This window comes from Sander vitreus, chromosome 15, assembly GCF_031162955.1.
Source record: "Sander vitreus isolate 19-12246 chromosome 15, sanVit1, whole genome shotgun sequence".
Lineage (NCBI taxonomy): Eukaryota > Metazoa > Chordata > Actinopteri > Perciformes > Percidae > Sander > Sander vitreus.
In genome coordinates, this window is record NC_135869.1 from 570,001 (window position 1) to 597,280 (window position 27,280).

The 27,280-nt window shown below is 42.4% G+C and overlaps 2 protein-coding genes across 3 annotated transcripts in view; one reads left to right on the forward strand and one right to left on the reverse strand.

Moving 5' to 3' along the window:
* Positions 1 to 1,033, forward strand: part of LOC144530381 (MBT domain-containing protein 1-like) — an 18,263-nt gene extending 17,230 nt beyond the window's left edge. For both annotated transcript variants that reach the window (XM_078269930.1, XM_078269931.1), the window contains exon 18: positions 1 to 1,033. This exon is cut by the window's left edge and continues 294 nt beyond it. The gene's annotated coding sequence lies outside the window, so the exon portion shown is untranslated.
* A 14,915-nt stretch (positions 1,034 to 15,948) lies between these two features.
* LOC144530400 (nucleoside diphosphate kinase A 2-like) lies at positions 15,949 to 18,813 on the reverse strand. Its single transcript, XM_078269965.1, has 4 exons — positions 18,665 to 18,813; positions 17,679 to 17,780; positions 16,539 to 16,651; positions 15,949 to 16,191 (listed from the first exon to the last, which is right to left on the reverse strand). Exons 1-4 carry the CDS (start codon positions 18,779 to 18,781, stop codon positions 16,074 to 16,076), a joined length of 450 nt encoding a protein of 149 aa, XP_078126091.1. The 5' UTR covers positions 18,782 to 18,813; the 3' UTR covers positions 15,949 to 16,073.
* Between the last annotated feature and the right edge of the window lie 8,467 nt (positions 18,814 to 27,280).

The following is a 27,280-nucleotide window of genomic DNA, read 5'->3' on the forward strand; positions in this document are numbered from 1 at the left end:
TTTTTTTTCAACCCGGACTTTATTTTCCCATGTTTTTCTGTCAAAGTGACTGATGGAAACAACAGTCTTTGAAATTGGTATAGTGTCTGACAACATTATAAAAAGGATCCCTTCAGAGATAGACCTTTAAAACCTCTTTAAGACCTTTCTGTTTAACCAGAAACAGCTCTGAGGTCGCTAGCACCAAACCCACCAGACTCCATTTAAATTATCAGTACTTTTAGCGTGAATCGAGCCAACATATTTTCACATGTATATTGGTAAACTATGTGTTTATTTCAACCAGAACTAGAGTTGTGATGGTTGGAAAAGTGGAAAGACGACGCAAAACGTCTTTTCATAGTTTTATTTTGTTTCTGTCGACTTTGAATGAAGTGTGTTTTACGATGCTTTAACGACTGTTTATTTACATGCAGTCTGGTGGCTTTAGCGAACGTAATTTCGCGGATGTATTTATGTTTAAAAAAAGGATCTTACTCTTTAACAGAAAGGTCGACCTCCTTAGAAATCCTTTCCATAATGTTGTCAATGGCAAAAATAAGCAGGTTCAATTTGAAGGTACGCAATTGCCCCATTAACTTACATTGTAGCTTGTTTTGCCGACTGCAGCAATCTCCCTCAGAACTGGACCAATGTCAAAGGTTGTTGTTGTTCCCATCAGTCACTTAGACACAAAAACATGGTGAAATAGGGTCCAGGTTGGAAAAAAAACAAAACTTACCCTTAAACATCTACAGTTTTTACCTCTTGTTCTTTCTCTCCGTGTCCAGTCAGGCCAAGAAATTGGCTCAAAAACGTTCACGCACACAAATTTAGATTGTATTGAAAGCTCGGCGATTTAGTCAGGACGTTGAGTTCTTGTCCGTATTGTTTTTGGGGGAATTTGGGGTTCCTCTGAGAAAAAACTGGGGGAAGAAAAGAAAACAAGATAAAGACTTTTGTAAGATGATTTTTTTTTCAACCCCAACATCTTTGTGTGTTCGAGGGTCAGAACTCTTGATGTTATAATAATAATAATAATAATAATACTGGATGCTGTGTAATGTCATGTTGAGATTAGCAGTCATTTTAAAACTCTGTGTGTGTTTTGATAATGTGTGTGTGAGTGCTGTGGTTTGGACGCTACGAAAACGAAAAACTGTCCAACCAAAAGCCGCGGCAGTTCGGGGTTTTTTTCTTCTTCTTTTAGCCGTTGCTGAAAGTCGTTACAGAGTCATATTCAGCCGGCCAAATCATCTATAAGATGCAGTTTGTTGTGTATTGTTACGTTGTTCAGCAACATTTTGGTGGCAAGTTTAAAACCAGCCAAAAGTGAGTGAAGTTTGGTTGAAGATTGTTTTTATTAAAATTTGTCTTTACGTAAGCATCGTCTTTCTCAGAAAATAACACGTTTTGCTGTCAGATTATATGTAGTGGAGTAAAACGTACAATATTTCTCTCTGAAATGTAGCAGAGTAGAAATTGGCATGAAAAGACTCAAGTAAAGTACAAGTACCTCAACATTTGGACTGAAGTACAGTGCCAAAGTGATTGTACTACTGTGCTAGTTAACACAGCGCTAACAGGGCAACTACAGGGTAAGCGACAATCTAATCTGATTAGTAGTGTTAGTTTCGTCGATGACATAAAATATTCGTTGACTTTTTTTTGTCACCATCTGTAAAAATCAAACCAATCTAAATGAAAACTAACTTTGAAAACGGATAAACTGCAATTACAATTGTTCACCGTCGAACAAAAAAACGAACGGACAACTGCACCAAAGGTTACCGTTTTTATTGAAAAGTCTTATTTTGAAAAAACCCGGTAAAATCCACCGTCAGATATCTCTTGGGAAGATGATGTAGCTGTTTGAGAATTTGCACATTTTTCAGTTCTTCAGTTGTTATTTCTAAGCTGGAAATGTTAGCGAATGTTACCGGTTCTTGTTTTAATTTACAGTACTTTACTGTAGACATGAACCCAGGCAGATAAACAGGCTAACGTTTATTAAAAAAAAAGGTAAGCTAACGTTAACATAACGTTGTAGTTAAGCCTCAGAATGCTTCGACAACTAAACACTAAGGAACAAATCTAAATCTGTGTCAAACTTAACACCGTAATCACATTCTTATCTAAACTTTTATTCTAATTAAATGTACAAATGCTCATCATAACCCATTCAATAACGTACATATATTTTTTTTTAAAATAACGTGTGGTGCACAGGAAGGGGCGGGACTTCGCCTCTATATTATAGGGCTCGCTGTGTGTGTGTGTGTGTGTGTGTCTTTGTGTATTTGTGTGTGTCTGTCTATGTTTGTGTGTGTCTGTGTGTGTTAAACTCTACATGCATCAATCTGAGCATTACACACAAACCTAGTGTCAGTTTTCTTAGATTTCAAACTTGTTTCTCGCACTTCTGTGTGTGTGTGTGTGTGTGTGTGTGTGTGTGTGTGTCGTTGTCTGTGTTTGTTGTCTTTTCATACGTGAATCTCCAATAATGTCCAGCTGTCTTATTTGTATCACGGTGCTATCTATTGATGATATATATCCACATTTGATAAAGTTTTTATGGAATGATTTTGACTGCGGACCGTCTGCGACCCCGGTGAAGAAGAAGAAGAAGTTGTATTTTGGACGCGGCGGTTTTTGCGACAGATTTTGTATAAGGTGAAAATGATGTGTTAACTGAGTTTAAAGGATTCATGGATGCTGTGACACGAGTTGATGATTTAAATCCTTGTATCGTGCGATCTTCCCCGTCAGTTTGTGATGTTATGTGTTTATGCCAGCAATGGGGAGAAGGACTTCCTGGGTTTTAAAGCAGGAGTGTCAAACTCAACGTCACTCCTGATTGGGTCTTATCGGTCACGACGTCTCATTCTCTGAGACTTAAAGCTACTAACGTTACCATGGTAACTACCAGCAGCGGGCAGAGTCTCCACGCTGCCTCCTGTTTATGTCCAGTACACCAGAATGTTGATGAGATATGAGGTTTGGGCGTGTTAGTTTAAACAGAGATTAGTTCTTCTACTCTGCCTTAAAACCAAAACGTAGCGGTGTAAATGAAGCCTGAGATAATTAAATCGGTGTCAGGAGTTTAATGTCTTGAGATCCAAGAATCGGACATTAAAACAAACGAACAAAAATCTGTGGATGGTTCAAGAAAACAAGATAATGAATTTGATGATCGCAGAAAATTTGAACTTGACATGACGAGATAATTCATGAACCGGACGACAACTATTAGCAACCGCGGCGGGCGGCTCTTGGGTTCTGATGGCGACCTGTGTTTGTTGACATTGTTTGAATTTGATCTTCCTTTGGTACAGAACTAAAATAATCAAGCTTTTGTCTTGTGTTTTCTTGCTGTTACAGACATACTCGATCTGTAAATTGTGTTCACGGTATAACAGGTAGCCTTCAGAGCCAACAAAAAACAGAAAAGAGATTTTTCAGTAACACTTTACTTGAAGGTATCTTCATAAGAGTGACATGACACATGAACCATAATTCTAACCCAAACTCTAACCCTAACCCTAAAGGCCCTGAGGACTGATCAGTCGGCTCCCCGAGGTCCAAAAAGTGCCTTGGAACCCACCGAAGCGACGCCGACTTGAGCGTACGTTCTGCGTGTGTGCGAGACGTAATACGTCTCCATAACAGCAGGTGGCGCTAATCTGTGTTGTCGCCCGAAAAATGAAAACCGGAAATGACGAACGCGTCACGTGGGTCTGGCTTCTCCAGCCGACAATAATGGCGGATCTTTGGGATTACGATCTCGTATTTTACGAAAACAGTTCACCGAAATGTGTTTCTGAAAATATTTTAAGCGAGAAATAGGCCGTGCAGTTGATGAATCTGTCTTCATTTCAGATCAACAAAGGTCAGTTTAACAGATTTTCATCAGATTTTGAGAGGCGTTCGTCAGGCTCATCCCGCTCGTTATTTCCGGGCTAGCACTCCACCAATCAGATTGGTCATTGAGTCTGACTGCCCGCCATTCAACATGTCAAATCGGCAAAAAATGAAGGCCGACATCCCCTCCGACGGACAATGGCACAGAACACAGCGAACAGACTCGAGGTGCTGACCTCTCCAGACTGTCCGACACCCGATTATCGGGTTGGTGTGTCAGAGCCTTAACCCGAACCATAACGTGTCGTGACAAAAAACAAATGACAATTACTAAAAGAAGCTTTATGTCATACGTTTATGACTTGTTTATAATGTTTGTGACACGTTCATGACAGTGTCATGTCACTCTTATGTCGATACCTTCAAGTAAAGTGTAACCAAAGTCAAATAATCAAGCTTTTGTCTTGTGTTTTCTTGCCGTACAGACATACTCGATCTGTAAATTGTGTTCACAGGTATCGCAGGTAGCCTTCAAAACCCGCAACACGGAGCCAACAAAAAAGACACAAAAGATAATTTTCCATTAAGCTAAAACTAGTTAGCTCAGCCTTGCAAGTTGTATTTATTTCTTTGATGTGTCATTGGATAAAAAAAGAGTTGAGATTTAAATCTATTTGTGTCCCACACTGGTGAAGTTAATGGAAACCTGTTCATTTCTGTAAATTGTCCATTTTGGTCCACATGTTCGTGCTGTGAACCCGACGTTTACTGATCTCACATCGAAACGTTTAAACAAATATTTAAAAAAAAAAAAAAAAATCTATATATAGATATACATCTATATACTGTAAGTGTATGACAAAAGAAATGTAGTTATGTACTAATGTTAACTTTCATGAAGCTTTTTTTAATACATTGTGCAATTTTTGGCAGCATGATTGTGAAGAAATTATTACATTTAGATGACTCACTTTACATTTTTTATGCAATAAAAGAGTAATAAGAAAATTATGATTGTTTTGAAGTTATTGTGTTTTACGTTTAGCGTTAATTTTTTCTTATTACTTGTATGTTTTATTTCAGTAGGAAGTTTCAGTACCTCATGGTTTACTCTTGGCTTGCACGGCAGCTGGATTCACACATCACGCGGGAATTGTGAGCTACTGGCAGCTACGGGTAGAGCTGGGCGATATGAAGAAAATCAGATATCACGATATTTTTGACCAAATACATCGATGACGATAGGCCTGTAACAATTATTACATGATTGTTTTATCGCAATTATTTTACATATTCGTCATTTCTTTGTTTAACTGCAATTAATTGCTAACATTAGTCTTATGGGGTACAACTGCCGATGGTAATAGTCAATTTCATGTTCATTTAAGAAAACAATACATTGGGCCTTATTCACCAACCGTTCTTACGAAGAAATGTGTTCTTAAACCCCACTTACACACTTTTTACGAAGATTCTGACATTCACTAATGTTTTCTTATCTTGGATTTGTTCTTAGCTAACAACAAAATCTACGAACACTCAAGAGCTCTCTTACGCACATTTGAGTGATGACAGTTTGCTCCAAATAATTGGTTACTGCATTTTATTTAATTATACAGTCGTTTACAATGATAGTATTGTACTGTAATGTATTTCTGATCATTTGTTGAAAAAAAAAAAAATATGCAAAGAAACACTAACACTGCAATTAAACTGATTAAATCCATTATTTGGTGATTGATCGCACTATTTATATGGCCAAAATGCAGCGGTGGAATGTAACAAAGTACAAATTCTTCGTTATTGTACTTAAAGTGATGGTTAGGAGTAATTTCACCCTAGGCTGCTTTGCACCTTGACCTCGAGCCGAGTTATAACGTTGGTCGAGTTTGTGTTATCAGCTGGTTAGCTTAGTGCAGGCGCTAATGGATCCACGTTTGTATCTCGTAAATTACCCCACTAATAATGCCCGGAATGATACCAAACTTCTACAGTAGTACAAATATGTTTTTGTACTTTCTGTACTTATAAAACCAGGCATTAGAAAGTTTGTAACTACACCAGAAGTATATTTAAATAACACTTGCCTGATGGAAACTCCTCTCGGCTGCTACCGCGAAATCACGCACAGAGCACAACATCTATTGCTTTTAAACCGCAGCCAGGATATGTAGAACTGTGTGGCATCTTGTCCTATCGCCTCACGCTGCAGTAGCGGCTTCTGCTGTTCACTCGCTTCTTGATTCTTCTTTACCAGCAGTCTCTTCCGGCAATAGATGTTGTGCTGTGTGTGATCTCGGGCGAGTTTCCATCAGGCAAGTGTTATTAAAATATACTTCTGGTATAGTTACAAACTTTCTAATGCCTCGTTTTATAAGTAAAGAAACTATTTGTACTACTGTAGAAGTTTGGCATTATTCCGGTGGCGGTGAAGGTCAGAGGCCTCGACGGACCAGACCCGGGTGGCAGAGGCTGGGGGACGTGGAATGTCACCTCTCTGTGGGGGAAGGAGCCGGAACTGGTGCGGGAGGTGGAGCGCTACCGGTTAGATCTGGTGGGGCTTACCTCTACGCACAGTCTTGGTTCTGGAACCATACTCCTGGATAGGGGTTGGACTCTTTTCTTCTCTGGAGTTGCCCAGGGTGTGAGGCGCCGGGCGGGTGTGGGGATACTCACAAGCCTGAGCACCGCTACGTTGGAGTTTATCCCGGTGGACAAGAGGGTCGCCTCCCTACGCCTGCGGGTTGTGCGGGGCGGGGGGGGAACTCTGACTGTTGTTTGTGCATATGCACCAAACAAAAGTTCGGAGTATTCGGCCTTCTTGGAGACCTTGAGTGGAGTCCTGCATGGGGCTCCAGTGGGGGACTCCATAGTTCTGCTGGGCGACTTCAACGCGTAAGTGGGCAATGATGGAGAACACATGGAGAGGGCGTGATTGGGAGGAACGGCCTCCCTGATCTAAACCCGAGTGGTTGTTTGTTGTTGGACTTCTGTGCTAGTCATGGATTGTCTATAACGAACACCATGTTCGAACATAGGGATGCTCATAAGTGTACTTGGTACCAGAGCACCCTAGGCCAAAGGTCAATGATCGATTTTATAATCGTTTCATCTGATCTGAGGCCATATGTTTTGGACACTCGGGTCAAGAGAGGGGCAGAGCTGTCAACCGATCACCATCTGGTGGTGAGTTGGGTCAGGGGGTGGGGGAAGACTCTGGACAGACCTGGTAAGCCCAAACAGGTAGTGCGGGTAAATTGGGAACGTGTGGGGGAGGCCCCTGTCCGACAGACTTTCAACTCACACCTCCGGCCGAGCTTTTTGTGCATCCCTGTGGAGGCTGGGGGCATTGAACCCGAGTGGACAATGTTCAAAGTTTCCATTGCTAAAGCTGCGGCGAAGAGCTGTGGTCTTAGGGTCTTAGGTTCCTCAAGTGGCGGTAACCCACGAACACCGTGGTGGACGCCAGTGGTCAGGGAAGCTGTCCGACTGAAGGAGTCTTTCCAGGATATGTTATCCCTCTGAAGACAGTTGCAGGGTACCGAAGGGCTGCAGCCTCTGCCGTGAAAGAGGCAAAGCAGCGGGTGTGGGTTTGGAGAAGACGTGGAGAAGGACTTTCGGTCGGCACCAAGGTGCTTCTGGAAAACCGTTCGCCACCTCAGGAGGGGGAAGCGGTGAACCATCCAAGCTGTATACAGTAAGGATGGGACACTGACCTCAACTGAGGAGGTAATAGGGTGGTGGAAGGAGCACTTTGAGGAACTCCTGAATCCGACTAATATGCCCTCTATGTTAGAGGCAGAGCTGGAGGATGATGGGGGATTGTTGTCAATTTCCTAGCTGGAAGTCACTGATGTAGTCAAACAACTCCACAGTGGCAAAGCCCCTGGCATTGATGAGATCCGTCCAGAAATGCTCAAGGCTCTGGGTGTGGAGGGGCTGTCTTGGTTGACACAATGTGGATTCCGTCCTGGTCGTGGAACAATGGACCAGATCTTCAGGATCCTGGAGGGAGCCTGGGAGTATGCCCATCCGGTCTACGTGTGTTTCGTGGATTTGGAGAAGGCGTATGACCGGGTCCCCCGGGAGATACTGTGGGAGGTGCTGTGGGAGTATGGGGTGAGGGGATCTCTTCTCAGGGCCATCCAATATCTGTACGACCAAAGTGAGACCTGTGTCCGGGTTCTCTGCAGTAAGTCGGACTCGTTTCAGGTGAGGGTTGGCCTCCGCCAGGGCTGCGCTTTGTCACCAATCCTGTTTGTAATATTTATGGACAGGATATCAAGGCGTAGTCGGGGTGGGGAGGGGTTGCAGTTAGGTGGGCTGGGGATTTCATCGCTGCTCTTTGCAGATGATGTGGTCCTGATGGCATCATCGGCCTGTGACCTTCAACACTCACTGGATTGGTTTGCAGCCGAGTGTGAAGCGGCTGGGATGAGGATCAGCACCTCTAAATCTGAGGCCATGGTTCTCAGCAGGAAACCGATGGAGTGCCTTCTCCAGGTAGGGAATAAGTCCTTACCAGGGCATGGAATTAACACCCGACCACCCGCCAAATGCGGGTGAATTTTGCAATTGCACATTGTAGCCAATGAGAATTGAGTGTTTCATTAGTTGTTTTTTGCAACTGTTGTTTTTTGCGTTTCAACGAAATCCGCCATTTCGTTGGATTTTAGATAAAATGTGGCGGCACATTACTGGGGTTAAGAGGCCAGCTGAAACTACCAACCAACAAAAAGATGAGGATGAGTCAAAGAAAAGTAAAAGAAGACATTTTTCTACAAAGTGGACAATTGGTGACAATGGACAAAGGTTCGTGAGATTTATGACAGCAGTACAGAACAAATGTACTGCAGTGAATGTCGTGTGTATGGCTCAGAGAAAGCAAAGTCAAATCCTTTTGTAATCGGAACTAAAAACTTAAAATTAGAAGCAATTAAGGACCACGAGGTATCAAAAAGCCACCTACACACGATAAGTTGTAAACTCTCAAAGACTGCGCTTCCGGAGGAGACCGCTGCGGTCAAGGCACTGACGTCCATGAAAGCAGCGCAGTTTGAGAGGATTCGCCTGCTGTTTCGGAACGTTCATGCGATCGGAAAGAAGATGAGGCCCTTCTCTGACTACGTTTGGATGTGCAAGTAAGTATTAACGCTAATCTGTGAGATGGGATGAGATAATGCAACGCTGACGTAGGCTACAGTACAATGACAGTTGCACAGTGTGGGTGCGTGTGCGTGTTGGGAGTTGGGAACCTGTGAGAAAATGTCCAGTACCCGGTAACTTTACCAGTAATAATAATATTAATTTAGTTCTGCTTAATGGTTCCTGAACGCTGTAACTAACAGCTGCCAGGACCTGTCTATGTGACTAAATCAGCCATCAACACAGCCGCGTGTGATTTGTTTACATACGAGTTGCGGTAGGTCTATATGTGTTGAGTTAGCTGTGTGTGTGTGTGTGTGTGTGTGTGTGTGTGTGTGTGTGTGTGTGTACGTACGTGCGTGCATGCATGTGTTATCAAGCTAACTGTGAATTGTCATTGTGTCTGTAAGGTGGATGAACAGAAAGGGTTAGCTGTAGGGAAGACGTACAGAAATACAAACCAGGCCCCAATCTTCATGCACTACATAGCGGAGGTTGAAAGGAGGAAGGTAAAGTTCATCTCCATAATGGCAGATGGATCCACAGACAGCAGTGCAATGGAAGAAGAGTTGGTGTACACTAAAATGAGCAGAGCAGGACAAGTCAAGGTGCAGTTTGTGGGGATCCAGGCATTGAAAAGGGCAGATGCAGCACACATAACAGATGCAATATGCTCCCAGATGTCTGCAGTCAGTGGTGGTGAGGAGGAATGGAAGGAGAAGCTAGTTGCTTGTGGGACGGATGGAGCGGCTGTTATGACAGGATCCAAGACAGGAGTTGTCAGCAGGCTTCGTGGGGAAAGGACGTACATTTTAGGAGTCCACTGTATGGCACACCACCTTGAGTTGGCATTTAAAGATGTAATGAAGACCAACAGTCTGTGTAGGAAAGTTGAGGACCTCTTGACTGGCCTGTTCACCTTCTATCACAGGAGCCCACTGAACAGAGCCAAATTAAAGGACAGTTTCTCAGTGCTAGGGATAAAACCCTTGATGCCCACCAGAGTAGGAGGTACAAGGTGGTTCTCTCACCTATTGAGGGCCTTGGACCATTTCCTAAGGGGGTTTAAGGGGATTGTCCAGAACCTTGAACAGGTAAGTAGTAGCTGATAGGTATTGTTGTATATTATTTATCTTTGTCAACATTTTGATTTAACATGTCAAATGCAGTTCTTCAATTTCCAGTCTAATTCATTTTGTTCTTGTGTTCTAAAGATGCAATCACCAGACGATGTAGGGGTAAATGCTGCTCAACAGAGCAAGGCACGAGGGTTCTCCAAGTTGGTGACCGATGGAGATGCACTTAAGTTCAGCAGCTTCCTGCATGATACGTTGACTCATCTTAGCAACCTGTCAGTGAAATTGCAGCAGTCATGTTTAACAGTAGCTGACGTCCACAGTTGTCTGACCTCCACCCAGGCTGTGATCCTCAAATACAAATACAGGTACATAGATTGATTACTGTTTATAGTTAAAAAATCTTTGCTTCAGCTTAAGGTTTCTCCCATTTCTAAGACCTAGTCCAATTTTTCCTCCTAATATGTGACCTCCCTCTAACCATGACTCTTGAAGCACATGTATTAAATGCATTTATTCTGATGAAAAGGCAAAATGCTCTTTACCCACAGTATGTATCCACTGAACCACTCATTGTGATTGTATTGTAATGATTAGGACTGTAAAGTCTTGATGTGCAAATGCTTTTGAAAAAAGTAATCTAAAACTTATTTTTTGACTACAGACCTGGACCGATGCTGAGGAAGGTGTTGGATTCCAACATCTACCAGGGTGTTAACCTGAGACATAGAGACATATGATGGAAAACAAAGACAAACTTCTGGACAAGTTGTCCGACAGCATGGACAACAGATTTGGGGATGTGGGGTCTGGAATCCTGAGCTTCCAACAATGGCCTGATCCAGAAAACAGTGCAGGTTAGCATCTCAAAGCAACTTTATGTACATTTTTTTTTATAATGCCAGAGAGCAGTTTGGTTTTCTATTTTTAAAGAACAACTTTAGAATTTGTCAGGCTCTCTGACTGCTGCTAATCTGATTCTGAGTCCACAAAAAAGGAGCAGCTGCACTCCTCTTCCTCCACCTCTGATGCAGCTGCATCTTCCATGAGGTCTGGTCTCCTTGACCATATGCTGCTTGCATGCCACATCTCAACTGCTGGGCTAGGGTCAAAGTCTTTGATTGAGGGTGAGGACAGATGGACAGGTGGATTTTTAAATCCACCTGCCACAGTGGCAGTGGCTGGTGGTCAAAAAAGTTAACTTCTTGCCCTGGTCCTTACCCCAAGTGAGGGAGTTTAAATACCTTGGGGTCTTGTTCGCGAGTGAGGGGACAATGGAGCGGGAGATTGGTCGGAGAATCGGCACAGCGGGTGCGGTATTACATTCAATTTATCGCACCGTTGTGACGAAAAGAGAGCTGAGCCAGAAGGCAAAGCTCTCAATCTACCGGTCAGTTTTTGTTCCTACCCTCACCTATGGTCATGAAGGCTGGGTCATGACCAAAAGAACAAGATCCAGGGTACAAGCGGCCGAAATGGGTTTCCTCAGGAGGGTAGCTGGCGTCTCCCTTAGAGATAGGGTGAGAAGCTCAGTTATCCGTGAGGAGCTCGGAGTAGAGCCGCTGCTTCTTCGCGTCGAAAGGAGCCAGTTGAGGTGGTTCGGGCATCTGGTAAGGATGCCCCCTGGGCGCCTCCCTGTTCCAGGCACGTCCAGCTGGGAGGAGGCCTCGGGGAAGACCCAGGACTAGGTGGAGGGATTATATCTCCAACCTGGCCTGGGAACGCCTCGGGATCCCCCAGTCGGAGCTGGTTAATGTGGCTCAGGAAAGGGAAGTTTGGGGTCCCCTGCTGGAGCTGCTACCCCCGCGAACCGACCCCGGATAAGCGGACGAAGATGGATGGATGGATGGAGGATAGGGACTTCAAAAGCCAGGCCTTGTTTGTGGTAGTGGACATCTTCTACTTTTACTAAAGTAAATATGTCTCTGGTTATTTGTACTATTAAGTACTGAGATTCAGTACTTCCTCCACCACTGCAATGTACAAGTCATTTGCAGGAGGTGCACAGGAAGTGTTAATGGGAATTTGCGGGGCGTTTTCTTATGCTAATTAGGAACAACTGGCACGCGCTTTCAATTACGAAGACTTGGGATTCATCAATCCTAAGAACACGGGTGCAAACAATTCTGTTGTTTAAGAACACGTCATGAATCCGACGTAGACTTTTCTTAGGGACTTTCTTAGGATCATATTTAAGAGAAAACTTAGGAAGATATTGGTAAATGAGGCCCAATGTTATTTACTTCCTAGGCTGTCTATTTGTGTCATCACATTATCTGGGTCACATTACAGCAATATGACCAAAATACCAGTTTCCTGGGATTCATTCAAAACTTTTTTTGAAAAAGTAAAAAAAAATTTTTTTAAATTTGTCTGAAAGAGACAAATCTATTGTTAATCACAATTATTTCTGAGACAATTAATTGTAAAGAACAATTTGGAATTGGTACAGCTCTAGATGTCGAAGGCGATTTTGCGGCGATATTGTAGGTTTGACTATCGGAGCTTTCACAAAATATTAACACAATGAGAACAGTAATGTGGATACAATGACTAAGTGAGTAAAGGCAAATAATAAAACAGCTAGTAAGTTTGGTAAGTTCAGGACATTACATAATGACATAATACGCATGACATAATATGACTTTTTCAACATACTATACTATGACTTTTTCAACATACTATACTATGACTTTTTCGACATACTATACTATGACTTTTTCGATTTACTATACTATGACTTTTTACGACATGCTATATACTATGACGTAATGACTTTTTTTGGACACACTGTCCTATGACTTTTTCATGACGTTTTCGACATGCTGCTCGGAAACTATACTTTGGACTTCTACACTGTCATCATTGAGTCCATCCTCACCTGCTCCATCACCATCTGGTACGCTGCTGCCTCTGCTAACAACAAGGGCATACTGCAGCGTATCCACTGCTCTGCTAAGAAGGGGATTGGCTTCAATCTGCTGTTTCTCCAGGACCTGTACGCCTCCAGGACGCTGGGGGGGGGGGAACGATTGTAGCCGATTTCTCTCATCCCGGACACAAACTGTTTGAAACCCTCCCCTCTGGCAGGAGGCTGTAGCCCATCAGGACCAAAACCACACGCCACAAAAACAGTTTCTTCCCCTTTACAGTCAGCCTCACTAACAAGGCTCCGTACCCCACTGACACTGACTCTTAACCCCCTCTGTATTTAATATTTATTTCATATTAATGTTTAATATGTTTGTTTGTTTATGTATGCATCTTTACCAAGGCAGATTTCACATGAGTGTAAATATTGTGGCAATAAAGCCTTTTCTGATTCTATGACTTTATTTTTTTTTTTTTTCAACATGCTATACAATGGCGTTTTTATGACTTTTGTTTTTTACATACTATACTATAACTTTTTTATGACTTTTTCCCCATACTATACTATGACTTATGACTTATTTCGACATACTATACTATTATATTTTATGACTTTTTTCATAACGTTTTATGACTTTTTTCGACATACTATACTATTATTATTTTTATTATATTATTTATTTTTAGCTCTGGAGAGCTTCTTCCCCGGAGTCCTTATGTTTTTTTCGCCCAGCATGTTTCCTTGGCTTAGGGTGGCACCAAAATCATGGTTGCAGTTGTCCTGGTGGTCCTCCTCCGTGCCCTGCTATGCCCTGTTACACCCTGCTACGCTCTGCAGTGCCCTGCTACGTCCTGCTATGCTCTGCTGTGCCCTGCTACGTCCTGTAACGCCCTGCTACGCTCTGCAGTGCCCTGCTACGTCCTGCTATGCTCTGCAGTGCCCTGCTACGCCATGAACTACTACAACTTCTATTTCTGGTCATTGTTCCATTATCTTTATTGTGACTATTATTGCCACTGTTCATCACACCCCCAACCGGCACCGTCAGACACCACCTAGCCTAGGTCTTTCTGAGGTTTCTCCCTAAAAGAAGTTTTTCTCATCACCGAGGTTTCTCCCTAAAAGGGAGTTTTTCCTCGCCACTGTTGCACTAAATGCTTGCTCTTGGGGGAATTATTGGAATTGTTAGGTCTTTGTAAATTATAGAGTGTGGTCTAGACCTACTCTATCTGTAAAGTGTCTTGAGATAACTCTTGTTATGATTTCATACTATAAATAAAATTGAATTGAATTATTACGTTTTATGACTTTTTTCAACATACTATACTATGACTTATTACTTGTTTTGACATACTATACTATGACTTTTTTTCGACATGCTATACTATGACTTTTTTATTACTTTTTTTTGACATACTATGCTATGACTTTTTTTCGACATGCTATACTATGACTATTTTTCAACATACTAAACAATAACTTTTTTCTGACTTTCTTTCGACATACTCTGCTATGACTTTTTATTAGGGCTGTCAAAATAACGCGTTAATTTCGATTAATTAACGCGTTAAAAAAAATAATGCAGATTAATCCATTCCATTTTGACGTTTGACCCGGAGCCGTTCTAGCACCATTGGACTGTAAAATGAAGGAGGGAGATGAGAATGTTCTGCCTGGATCATTAACTGGAACATTTACTTGTAAAAATCTTCTTCCTGCCAACCCTGGCTACCGAAATCTGGTGCCACTGATATGTCTGCTCTTCTCTCTGATGCTCTGAACCACAAACACCGCTGCACATGACGCTAGTTAACACTATACTCAACAGCAGCTAACGTTAGCCTACCGCTAGCTAGTTAACACTATACTGGACAGCAGCTAACGTTAGCCTACCGCTAGCTAGTTAACACTATACTCGACAGCAGCTAATGTTAGCCTACCGCTAGCTAGTTACCACTATACTGGACAGCAGCTAACGTTAGCCTACCGCTAGCTAGTTAACACTATACTGGACAGCAGCTAACGTTAGCCTACCGCTAGCTAGTTAACACTATACTGGACAGCAGCTAACGTTAGCCTACCGCTAGCTAGTTAACACTATACTCGACAGCAGCTAACGTTAGCCTACCCCTAGCTAGTTAACACTATACTCGACAGCCGCTAACGTTAGCCTACTGCTAGCTAGTAGCTGGATTAAACAGGGTTAAATGCTGACAGCTAACGCTAAACGGTGTAAAGTGTGACTGTGTTTTACTGTAGAGGATTCAACACCGGGATGTAACAATCTGCAGCTGGTCGGAGAAACAACACAGACGGTGCGTTCATTGAAACTGGTAAACTACAGCCTCGTGGTGCATTTTGAAGTTATTGTAAATGTCCTTTACCATCTGATGGTTCAACAGCAATTTACTAGTGAAATTTGTTATTGTTATACATTATTATTAAATCATTTCATTTTGACCATATGGCCTTAGCAATAAACAAGACGTTCTTTAATGTCACCAACTGTTGTTTAGTACCCTTTTTTTTCTTTTCTTTTTTTACTTTCTTAAAAAGTATCGGTTCAGGCACCGTTAATTATGTATGCGATTCATTTCGATTAATTAATCACAGAGTATGTATTTAATTAGATTCCATTTTTTAATCGATTGACAGCCCTACTTTTTATGGCTGGTTTTGACATGCTATACTATGACTTTTTTCAACATGCTATTTTATGACTTTTTCTCAACATACTATACTGTGACGTTTTTCGATATACTCTGCTGTGACTTTTCATGACTCATTTTGAAATGCTATACTATGACTTTTTTATGACTTTTTTCGACATACTATACTATGACCTTTTTCTACATACTAGACTTTTTGTGACTCTTTTTTATTCCATACTATGACAACAAGTCATAATTAGGCTGTGTACAGCCTCAACAAGCTGCTAGCTTGGCTTTAGACTTTTGGCTTTAGATAATACCCAAATATAAAAAAACACCACAACAAACTTTGTCGTTAACATGAAACTTTATTGACAAGTGGAACATGTTATGAATTGATGAGTGTAAACCAAGTCAGAGGAAGAACTGCAGGGAGTACAGGTGTGACCGGGGTTGGGGGGGGGGGTCTGGGGGTCCAGCAGTTGTAGTTTACTCATACAGGAAGGGCTGGGTGCAGGGTGTGTACTCAACGAACTCCTCGGCCTTGAACCACAGGCTGACCTCACGCTTGGCGTTCTCCAGGGTGTCGCTGCCGTGGATGATGTTCCTGAGACAACAGAGAAGGAAGGTCAGTGGGAACATGGACAGTGTCAGGTAACTATACCATAGTATATATAGTATAGCATGTCGAAAAAAGTCAAAATATAGTATGTCGAAAAGTCATATCGTGTGACGAAAAGTCATAAATTTTGCATTACTATCTTTTTTTTAAAAAACAAAAAATAAGAACCTTAATTCTACCTTACAGTTTTGGTTCAAGATGTTAACCACCAGAAATTATTATTGCTAACAAATGATATTTGTAAAAATGCCCAGTATGTTCTTCCTAAACCCGAGAGTTTGGCCGACAGTCTGACAGGTGTGTGTCCTCTCGTGTTTTCGGCGCGTACTGACCTGCCGATGTTGATGCACAGGTCTCCACGGATGCTGCCAGGCTTGGAATCAGCGGGGTTGGTCTCGCCCAGCATCATCCTAACCAGCTTCACAATGTTCTGACCCTCCCACACCTGAAACACACCAACACACCGGGGAACCGTCAGCATGCATGGCGACAATCAGGGCTGCACAATACTGTATATCGGCTTTATTATAGATATCAACTTTCTGTCATATTTGCTGAAACTGACCCTATGTTCCAGTAGTACTATATGAAGCAGGTCATTTATAAAAAAAGTCTAACTGCTTGTCAATCACTGCTCATGCACACGCATTCCTTCTCCCTTGTGGGGGGAGGGACTTAGGAGACCGTTTTGGGCTTTAGCGGAAAGGGGGGGAGGGACTGAGAAGTTGTCGATGTTCAAATTCAAGTCCTGGATCTTCACAATCCTACCTACAGCACGTTTAATAAACCAAATGCCATGTTAACGTTAATGTTAACGTTAATGTTAACGTTAATGTTAACGTTAATGCCAGGTCTGAACAGGGCCTGTGAGCTGGAGCAGTTTTTATCATATGAGCGTCTTGTTAGCGGTCCTGAGCGCTCAGTGTGATAACACCTGCCGAGGGTGTTGAAGCCGGTCAGGCGTCCGCTCCATAAAAGGAGAGAGAGAGAGAGACAGAGACAGAGAGAGAGAGACAGAGAGAGAGAGAGAGAGAGAGACAGAGAGAGAGAGAGAGAGACAGAGAGAGAGAGAGAGAGAGAGAGAGAGAGAGAGAGAGACCGTGAAAACACAGAGGGTGTGAAGAGAGAGAGATAAAAAGAGAAAGATATCTGAGTGACAGAGGGCCGGAGATTTGCAGGATGACTGTGTGTGTGTGTGTGTGTGTGTGTGTGTGTGTGTGTGTGTGTTTGTCTGTACGTTCGCGTGCGTGCATGCGTGTCTGTCTGTGTGTGTGTGTGTGTGCGTGCGTGCGTTCACGCGTTCATCGCTGCCGTCCTCTTTCAGAAAGGCAGCCTGCTTATTACAGCTGAAGTGGGTGTGCATGCATGCGTGTACGTATGTGTCCCTGCAGGAATGTTTTTGCCTGTGTGTGTGTGTGTGTGTGTGTGTGTGTGTGTGTGTGTGTGTGTGTGTGTGTGTGTGTGTGCGTTACCATGGCAAAGACGGGTCCGGAGGACATGTATTTGCAGAGTCCAGCATAGAAAGGCATGTCCTTCAGGTCCAGGTAGTGGGTCTTCATGAAATCCTCAGAGGCCTGAAAACACAATATAGAAAATATTCAAACATGTACGATTCTGAGGTACTTGTACTTAGCTTGAGTCCTCCCATTTTCTGATCATTCGTGCTAAACAATAGCACATCTCGTATTGTTTTCAGATGGTTTCGCATCATTTTACAACATTTAAAAACATCAAAAACTCATAAAGACCCGGAGTTTCAAGGTTCATTGTTAGAAATAGAAATAGTGTTTTTTTTTATCAACAAATTCTTAACTCAAGGTCCAGTTAATATGAATGAAAAAATGTATATTCTCACATTCATACACACTCAAATCACTGGCTCATAAATGGACCCAGTGTTGGAGTTATTTGTATAATACTTTTGGGTTAATGGAGCAGAAAGAACTTTTGTCTTGGATGGTTTTCTTCCCACAAAATATCTATATCTGACCACAATTTAATAAAACAATCTGCCTTCTTGAATGACTTTTTCTCGTTGTTTCTGTTCTTAACTCTCATTTCTTTTTTTGAAGTTGAAACCTGGTTTCTTCATCTGAACTCTGGACCTCAGTTTGAGTTCATCCTCATGCATGTCGATTATCATTCCACACAGACAGTGGAGGACACTGAGGGATTCTCACACACACACACACACACACACACACACACACACACACACACACACACACACGCACGGATGACAGCTGTGAATAACTACACTGAGTGTGTGACAGTGATGAAGTGTGAAACGCTGTTTCATTCAGCAGCTGTCATCCTGTGTGTGCGTGTCTGTGTACGTCTCTGTATGTGTGTCCATTTGTGTGTGTGTGTGTGTGTGTGTCTGTCTACGTGTGTCTGTGGATTATAGATCATTGATTTGTTTCGGAGTTTCCGAACTAAAACCCGTGGTCACGGTTACCTTCATGAACTTGGACGCCACCAGCCTGAAGCCTCGGGTCTCGAAGCGCTTGATGATCTCTCCAATGAGTCCTCTCTGGACGCCATCGGGCTTCACGGCGATGAAAGTACGCTCCATGTCGACTGAGAGACGGCTGCAAAAACACACAAAGAGCACAACACAGATAATAGAGATATGAGTCACAGTGAAACCAGACTGCCCTTTAACTTATTTTAGGATGTGGTATTTTTAATATCTCATCTCCTAACAACATTTTGTTGTTCTTTTTCTCGGCGTTTTTGTCGATTTTATTCAAATTTTTTTGTCACTTTTTTTTGTGTGTGTGTTTTTGTCAATTAAATTTTTTTTTTTAAAAAACGCTTTTTTTTAACAAGTTTTTGTCACCTTTGGCGATGTTTTTGATGGGTTTTTTTGTCATTTTTTCTGGGTTTTTTAAAAGAACTTTTACGTTTGATGCTTTTACCCCTACTACCAACTCATACGCTTATTCTTGGAATTCATGGACACTAAACCTAATTTTTGAGTTTGAAAAAGCATAAATATGCTATCAAATTGAATAACACCCAAAACGCAATGAAAGTAGTGTACTGATCCTTCATTTTACTTGAGAAGAGCGTTAAATCCACGTTCATTTTTGGCAATTTGGTTGAAAGAGACCCAAATTTCTGATATAGAAACATTTTGAAAATGGGTCCAATTTGACCCGAAGACAACAGGAGGGTTATACTATCCTAAAATAAAAACCAGATTGTCCCTCTATTTATTTTCTTATATGAAATGTTTAACAGTAGTGATGGTAACTAACGCTTGGTATCTTTCCTCCATCAAAGTGTTTCCGTGATATTAAATGACTCATTAGAGAAACTTCTGCTTCTGCATGTGAAACTAAAGCCGCCTGCAGAGCTTTTGGACGGCGTTTTCTTCCCTCTCGGCGCGCAAAACGTAGCTCTGAAAGATGACACCGGCTCCTGGCGTGGGACAAAGTTTTGTTGGTCTGATGGCTAATTTTACCGACGGCTGGTATCTGCGGGTCGGGGGCGTGGGGGGGGGGGGATGCTGCATCTGGCATGACTTCAGGCTGAGAGAAGAAAAAAATCAGAGAAGACTCTGAAAACTCCAGAGAGTATAATTAGGATTCGGGGTCACGTATCGAGGTTATGTTCTGCTGATTTATCAAACCGAGTTGTGCATCTACCCCCCCCCCCTTTTGTTCTGTCCCGTGTTTAACAGTTGTATCTCTGCAAAGAAAGAACAAAAGCCGTGGAAGAACGATTCAGATCCTTTACTGCAGTAAAAGTACTCCTACCATACTCTGTTACAAGTTAAAGTCCTGCAGTGAGAATGTTCCTTCAGTAAAAGGCTGTAAGTATCATCAGGAAAATGTACTTACAGTATTAAAAGAAAAGAACAATCCATTTTAGAACTGGAAACAAATTGAACAGAATGCTAAGTTGTTAATTGTCAGTTGAATTTGAATTTGGAGGCTAGTGAGGCTAATGCTAAGTGCCTGCAACAACATCCGAGCAAATCATTTATCAGTGTTTTAAGCCCCCAACGTCTCCTTCCAGGCAGCGCTGCCTGGAAGGTATTAAGATTGGGCAATGGTTATGGTTATGGTTATGGTTATGGTTAGGGTTAGGGTCAGGGTCAGGGTTAAGGTTAGGGTTAGGTGCCTTGAAGTCAACGGTCGCAGCGCTGCCTGGAAGGAGACGCTGGGGGCTTAAAACACCATTGAGCATCTGAATCATACAAGAAGAAAGTTACAACTCAAATAAGATTTGATCTCATTTTAAAAGCAACACTGGAAGATAGAAACGTTTTTACTCGGTTGGGTTGTTTTCTGTGTTTGCAGCATTTCAATAAAAAGCTGAACATGTGTCCAATAGTTCAAGAAGTTTTCTTCATATAACATGGAAGCGCTTTGGGCTCTCGAGGTTCTGTGTTCGCAAGGTTTAAGGTCACATCAGGTTTCACACAAAACTGTGAAAATGTGTTTGTTGTATTTTATCAGAATACTGAAAGCAGCAGAACTCAGAACATTTTAATATTTGTTTTATGTATCGCAGGTAATATCGTTATTGCATATCGTGCAGCCCCACAACAGAAACTGTTCAGTACACAGGACCAGAAAGCAGCTTGGAGAAGACGTTGTAAGGTTTTAAAATCGTTTTGAGTGATTTTATAGCCAGGGAATAAAGTTCAAAGTGAAATAAACATTAAAAAAAACTGTGTATGTATGTATGTGTGTGTGTGTGTGTGTGTGTGTGTGTGTGTGTCTGTAGATATAACTACCTTGGTTTCGAGTTGAGGAGAACTTGTGAAGACGGGCTGCGGGGAAATGATCACCGAGGTCGAACAGCCGGAGCGAAGCTCTATTTAAAGGCAGTACAGTGTGTGGGGGGGGGGGGGACACACACAGATATGTGTGTATGTGTGTGTGTGTGTGTGTGTGTGTGTGTGTGTGTGTGTGTGACTGAATCTGGGTCACTGGATTGCACCACACTCAAGCTAACATTTGGGAACAAAGTTTTGACTTAAGGTGTAGTAGGTAAGACTTATAAAACTAACTTTCTGTCATATCTGCTGAAACTGACCCTATGTTCCAGTAGAACTACATGAAGCTGGTCATTTAAAAAAAATCCAGCTCCTCTGGCACCACCTACAGCCTGGAGTGGGATTTGCAAAAATCCACCGCTCCCTGTTCAGATGCACCAATCAGGGCCAGGGGAGGGGGGGGGTGTCTAACTGCGTGTCAATCACTGCTCAGGCACACGCATTCATTCTCCCTTGTGGGGGGAGGGACTGAGAAATTGTCGATGTTCAAATTTTTAAGTCCTGGCTCTTCACAATCCTACCTACGGCACCTTTAAAACGTGATCGCAATTCATTATTTATTCGGCAAATAACGTTTCCATCCGCGTTTATCGCATAAGTCGTTTTACCGATTAAGAGAAAATCCGCGGAGATCGAACACACAAACATGTACGGATGGAAACATGGCTTGTCAGGCACACGAACAGACCAGCGGTTGATGCATAGACTGTAAGTGAAGCTAAAACATCTGGATTGCCCAACCTAAAAAAATCAAATCAAATCAAATGAATGATTCCCAAAGATATTTTCTGTCAGTTTAGGTAGCTGTGATCACTCGATGTTTGTCCGAGGGTTCATGTTCAGAATCAGAAACAGATTTGTTGCCGGGTAAGTAGCACTTACTAGGAATGTGTCTTGGTTGATAGTGCATACATAAAAACATATTTAAACAATAAATACAGAAACAAATAACACATACATATAACTATTTAGCATTAAGAAAAAAAAGGCTGTATGGATTAGTGCAGGATGTGCAAAAATGTTGAGTGTTTCTGACCAGTTTAGTTATTTGATGCTATAAAAAAAAACGGGTTGTTGCTAAAAGGTACACAGCTACGCAGACGACAGTTATGTTTAGGCACCAAAATAACTCGTTAAGTTTAGGAAAAAGGTTGTGGTTTTAAGAAAATGTATTATTATACCAGCCTAGATTTGGCGAGAGACTCTTTAGATACGGTCTGTAACGTAGACTGATACAGGAGAGATGTGAACACCTGATATCAGAGTGAAGCAGCAGGTAAAAGAGTTGAGACTATGGCCGTGCTGACAGGACCAAGTCTGAGCCAACACACAACATGACCCCGAGGGTTGGGACCAGCTGGACGGAGCGGAGCATTTCACTCCGTCACTTAAGATATCAGGTGGTCACTTCTGTGCTGCATTGGTCTGTTGCCATGTCGCAGAAAACAGATTTAACCCTCATGTTGTCCTGGGGTCAAATTTGACCCGTTTCCAAGTTTTTTTTATATCAGAAAGTATCAGTTGGTAGAGTGGGCGCGCATATGCAGAGGCTTGTTCCTCGACATAGAAGGTCCAGGATTCGAAGCCGACCTGTGACGGTTTTCCTGCATGTCTCCCCCCCCTCTTTCATATCTCTCTGCTTTCCTGTCCAATAAAGGCAGAAATGCCCAAAATATTTTTTTAAAAAGCGTAAAAAATGACAAAAACTATGAAAAAAATGACAAAAACACTGGAAGTAAGTGTCAAAAACTTTGGCAAAAGTGGCTAAAATGTCGAAGAAGTGACAAAACGTCAACAAAAGGGACAAAGACAGTGGGGGGAGGTGGGAGGCTTTCCAAACCAAAGCTGGGATCTGAAAATCTTCCCACTCAACAAAAAGTGAGATACTTTCAGATACTTTGCTTCCTGCATTCTGGTGACTCTTAAAGAATGAAAATATCAAAATAACAAGCACACTACAACTGCATTTTTATGTTTAATACTTTGAATTTGGTTTAGTTTTTGGTCCGAATCGCCACCGTGGGTTTACGGATTGGTGACGTACGAAATCAAACAGCCCGGCCGGGAATCGTTTGGATCTCAGATTTCACAGAAGTGCACAGACAAGATGGGGATGTGAAAACACCTGTGGTGTCAAACGTTGCACAGATACACGTCAGTACAGTCATTGTCAGACATTTTAGGGGACATAACACATTTTGAGTGCAGGAGGACTTTAACACTGAATGCAGGACTTGTGGTGGAGTATTTTTACTTTGAAGAATTTCAATACTTCTTGGCCCTCTACTGTAATGTATTATGTGAACGGGGGTTTCACCCTGCACCTGTTATATAACAACTGACACACACACACACACACACACACACACACAGAGACACACATACAGACACATACAGCTACAGTCATGCAAACACACCTCTATATGTCTTTAATCTGAAGCTCCAACCTTCACCCTTCCCCCGAATTTGACCCTAAATATAAACCTTTCCTAATCAGGGATGGAAAGCTTTCGTCCGAGGGGGGGGGGGGGGACCAGGTCCAGTCTAAAGTCCTGAGTGGGGGGCGAACGCAGGGACCCTATCAGCTGAAATTAAAACAAACCTCCCCTCACATACGCATACACTCGACACTTTAACCCGTCTTGCATTGCGATGCATTTGGACCACAGAACCCTGAACACAGCTGCTGCTGTTACTGATCCTTCTTCCTGCTCTCAATGTTTGCCCATTCAACTCTTCCTAATCTTAGTTTAGCATGTTAACATGCAAAGTGTTTTATGACTTCAGGTACCCCAGCGCAGGATAGGGCCTTAGCTGTTCTTTAGGGACTTTCCTCCCCGGAAAAACGCTCTCAGAGGTCGTTTGTTCAATTACGTTCAAATACGTTCAAAATACTTTCGCACAGGAAAAGTGTTCCAAAATCTTTTGACTAAACTTAACTGTCATGGCCGAATGCTGACTTTTTCTGGCTAAACTCAACAGCAACAGTCCCTGAGAGGACCGTCACCTGGCGGTGCCTGTAGCCGTCTCACAGTCACATTTTGGTGACTACCAACCAACTACCAACTGCCGCTGAAATGACTCTAGCCGGCGTCGCGGAGCTCTGTCCAGCTAAACACAACTACCAACAACCCATAAATAATAAAAGTAAAATAATATGGATATAGGCCTATATATGGGCCCTTATCGCGTTTCGTAACTGTGTGGTTTGTCGAAGTGGTGTTGCCAGCGCTAGCTGTCAAAGATGGCGGCCGTTCTGCACATGCGCGGCTCACATCGTGTAGTGACTGTGCTAAATGTCCTGGTAAGGAGGCAGGTTGGAAGGGGGGGGAATGGGTCAAACAAACACTGGACTTTCACCCAGAACACCGGGGTTCATGTCCCGTTTGAAAAGAAAAGGAAACAGAGAGGCTTTTTGTAATTTAGGAAACAAGCGGAGATACGTCATGTTCTGCGTCATGTGGTAACCTTCAGGAAGTGAAGTAACGTCTGATTTAGGGTGACCAGATTTCCTGGGAAAACCAGGACAATTTGCACGTGATTGTGGTGCTCGTGCACGCAAACGCTTCTTAATGTTGTGCCAGCCCAGGTCAGACATAGACACAGACAGATTAGACACAATTTTGCCAACAGCACATGCAGGCCTACTGCTCACAACATAATGGGGTATCTCAGTTAATATTCATGAATGTTCTTGTATGTAGCCTACATATCTAAGAAATAATATTAAAAAACACTGCGTGAGTTTTGTGTGGGACCAACTTTATTTTTCAGAATTAAAGCATTCTTTTGGAAAATGCACCCACTGAACTTGTGAAAAGGTATTTTTCATTGCATGGCACTAAACAAATTATTTGGAACTGCTGCCACAGGCTTGAACTAAAGTTATGGTAACACTTTACGGTAAGGGTAGCCTACATGAATTATGAATTCATGCATGAATTAATTCATGATTTGTGCATTACTTCATTCCTTTATATCTTATGAATCATCAGGAATTGACATGAGTTCATAGCCTCTCATTCATGACCTCATGCACATGCATGAACAACACATCAACTAAAGAATTAGGTAAGGTAGGTACATCATTATGTACAAGTTGTGTTCAAATCAGAATTTGCGTACGTCGCCAAATTCATTTCCTTGTTACTGATATGAAGACAAGATGTGTGTGACTCAAACATCTCACATTTACCAACAAAACGTACAGCGAAAGACATTTCAGACCGTCCTGCCAACCTGTAAACATTTTAACATCAATGTACACTGTAACGTTTTTTTCACTCTAAAGTCGATGAAGCAGCTGCTGTTTCAATCCTGTCGGCTCTCTGCAGCGGGCGGGGCTGCTGCTCAGTTCCCTCCACGACTGACGCGCGCACACACACACACACACACACAAACAGTGGATGCAGGAAAAACCAGAGAAGAGACGACACAATGACCTAAATTGAGGACAGCTCCCGCAAAATCAGACATTTTGGGCCGCAACAATCTTAAAAAAAGGCCGCGAAATCCTGGAGGGACTGGTTAAAACGAGACAGATAAGAAGAGGAATTGTTACAATGTTTACAGATATACACTGTAACGCTGGAGGCACAGATTATGCAGACGCAGACCGCTACGAATGACTGACACACACTCACATTGTTAAAATCATACGCTGGACGCTTTATTAGTCTTTCGACATGGGTTTAGTTAATGATCGGGCTATAATAAGACCACATTCTCGATCGCTTGAACTCTCGTTTCTCGATAGTTTGAACTCTCGTTGAACTCTCGTTTCTCGATAGCTTGAACTCTCGTTTCTCGATAGTTTGAACTCTCGTTGAACTCTCGTTTCTCGATAGCTTGAACTCTCGTTTCTCGATAGCTTGAACTCTCGTTTCTCGTTGAACTCTCGTTTCTCGATAGTTTGAACTCTCGTTTCTCGATAGCTTGAACTCTCGTTGAACTCTCGTTTCTCGATAGCTTGTACTCACGTTTTGAAAGTTGAGTACAAGCATCTTTGTTTGGTTCGTTCTGCTCTTTAAAGTTTCATGTAAAGCACTTTGAATTGCCTTGTTGCTGAAAGCTGCTGTAGAAATAAAGATGTCTTGCCTTACAACCTCAGCCTGTCAGTCAGTCCCCAGGGCATAGAACCCACTGTTGTGCCTGCTTGTCTCACAGGAAGTGTAACGTCAACAGCACCGCGACCGCTTTCGGCTCGCCATTAATATCATATCACAGCAAACACTGTCTGCGTGAAGTTTTGAAAAACTGTAACTACATTTGAAACCACTTTATCGGCATCGCCGTGACTCACTGTGACTTCAACAAAACTGCAGAGCCGACGTAGTTTGCTCCGTCCGCACCTCTGCCCACGTGTTGGAGCTCCGCTCTCTGTCAATATGCGAGAGGACAGATAAGCTTGCGCTTACGCGCTCTCAGGTACCGAAATATGGCACCGTTTGAGTTTACGTGAACCAATACTCGGTAATACCCACGTGATTCTGTCGGTACCGGTAAAAGTACAGGATTCGGTACCCAACCCTACAGGATAGGGATGTGTAAACACCTGTAGTGTCAAACTTTGCACAGAGACACATCAATGTTAAATTCCTTACAACAATTTTAGGGAACAAAAACTGAAGCAAAACACATTTTGAGTGCAGGAGGACTTTAAGTACTACAAGTAAAAGTAAAACATTGAATGCAGGCCTTGTGATGGAGTATTTTTACTTTTAAGAATTTCAAAACTTCTCGCCCTCTACTGTAATGTATTATGTAAGCGGGGATCTCTTCCTGCACCTGTTATAGAACAACTGAAACACACACACACACATTTATTTTTGAATTTTGTTTCAAAAAACACACGCATACACACAGACACACACACACACACACACACACACACAATTGTTTATTTTTGAATTTTGTGTACATCTGCTGTCAGCTTGTGTGTAACTTCCTTTGGATCCTTTGATGACAGGCCGTGCTTTGATCGATGATGTCACAAATGTCCTTCAAAACCTCCATATACCAATCATAGCCTTTCAATGTCATTATACATGGAATCAACCAGAGAGGTGTTCTTCTAAGTTCACTGACAATAGAAAGGAGAAAATCTCACGAAATATCAAATCACTCACACTAAGCACATAACTAACATCAACTAAGTGTCAAATACAGAACCTTTAAACAGACGGAGCGCAGAAACAATGGAGCTGCAGGACAATAACGTCAAATTTCTCCAGTTTAGGATAGAGAAGCTCACGTCCAAAGTTCGAAAACAAGAGCTGCGCT

Coding starts and splice junctions, on each gene's coding strand:
- LOC144530400 (XM_078269965.1), bottom strand. CDS start 18,781: ATGGAGCGTACTTTCATCGCCGTGAAGCCCGATGGCGTCCAGAGAGGA. Junction 17,781..18,664: donor TGGCGTCCAAGTTCATGAAG/GTAACCGTGACC, acceptor TTGTGTTTTCAG/GCCTCTGAGGATTTCATGAA. Junction 16,192..16,538: donor CTGTGCATCAACATCGGCAG/GTCAGTACGCGC, acceptor CTGTTGTCTCAG/GAACATCATCCACGGCAGCG.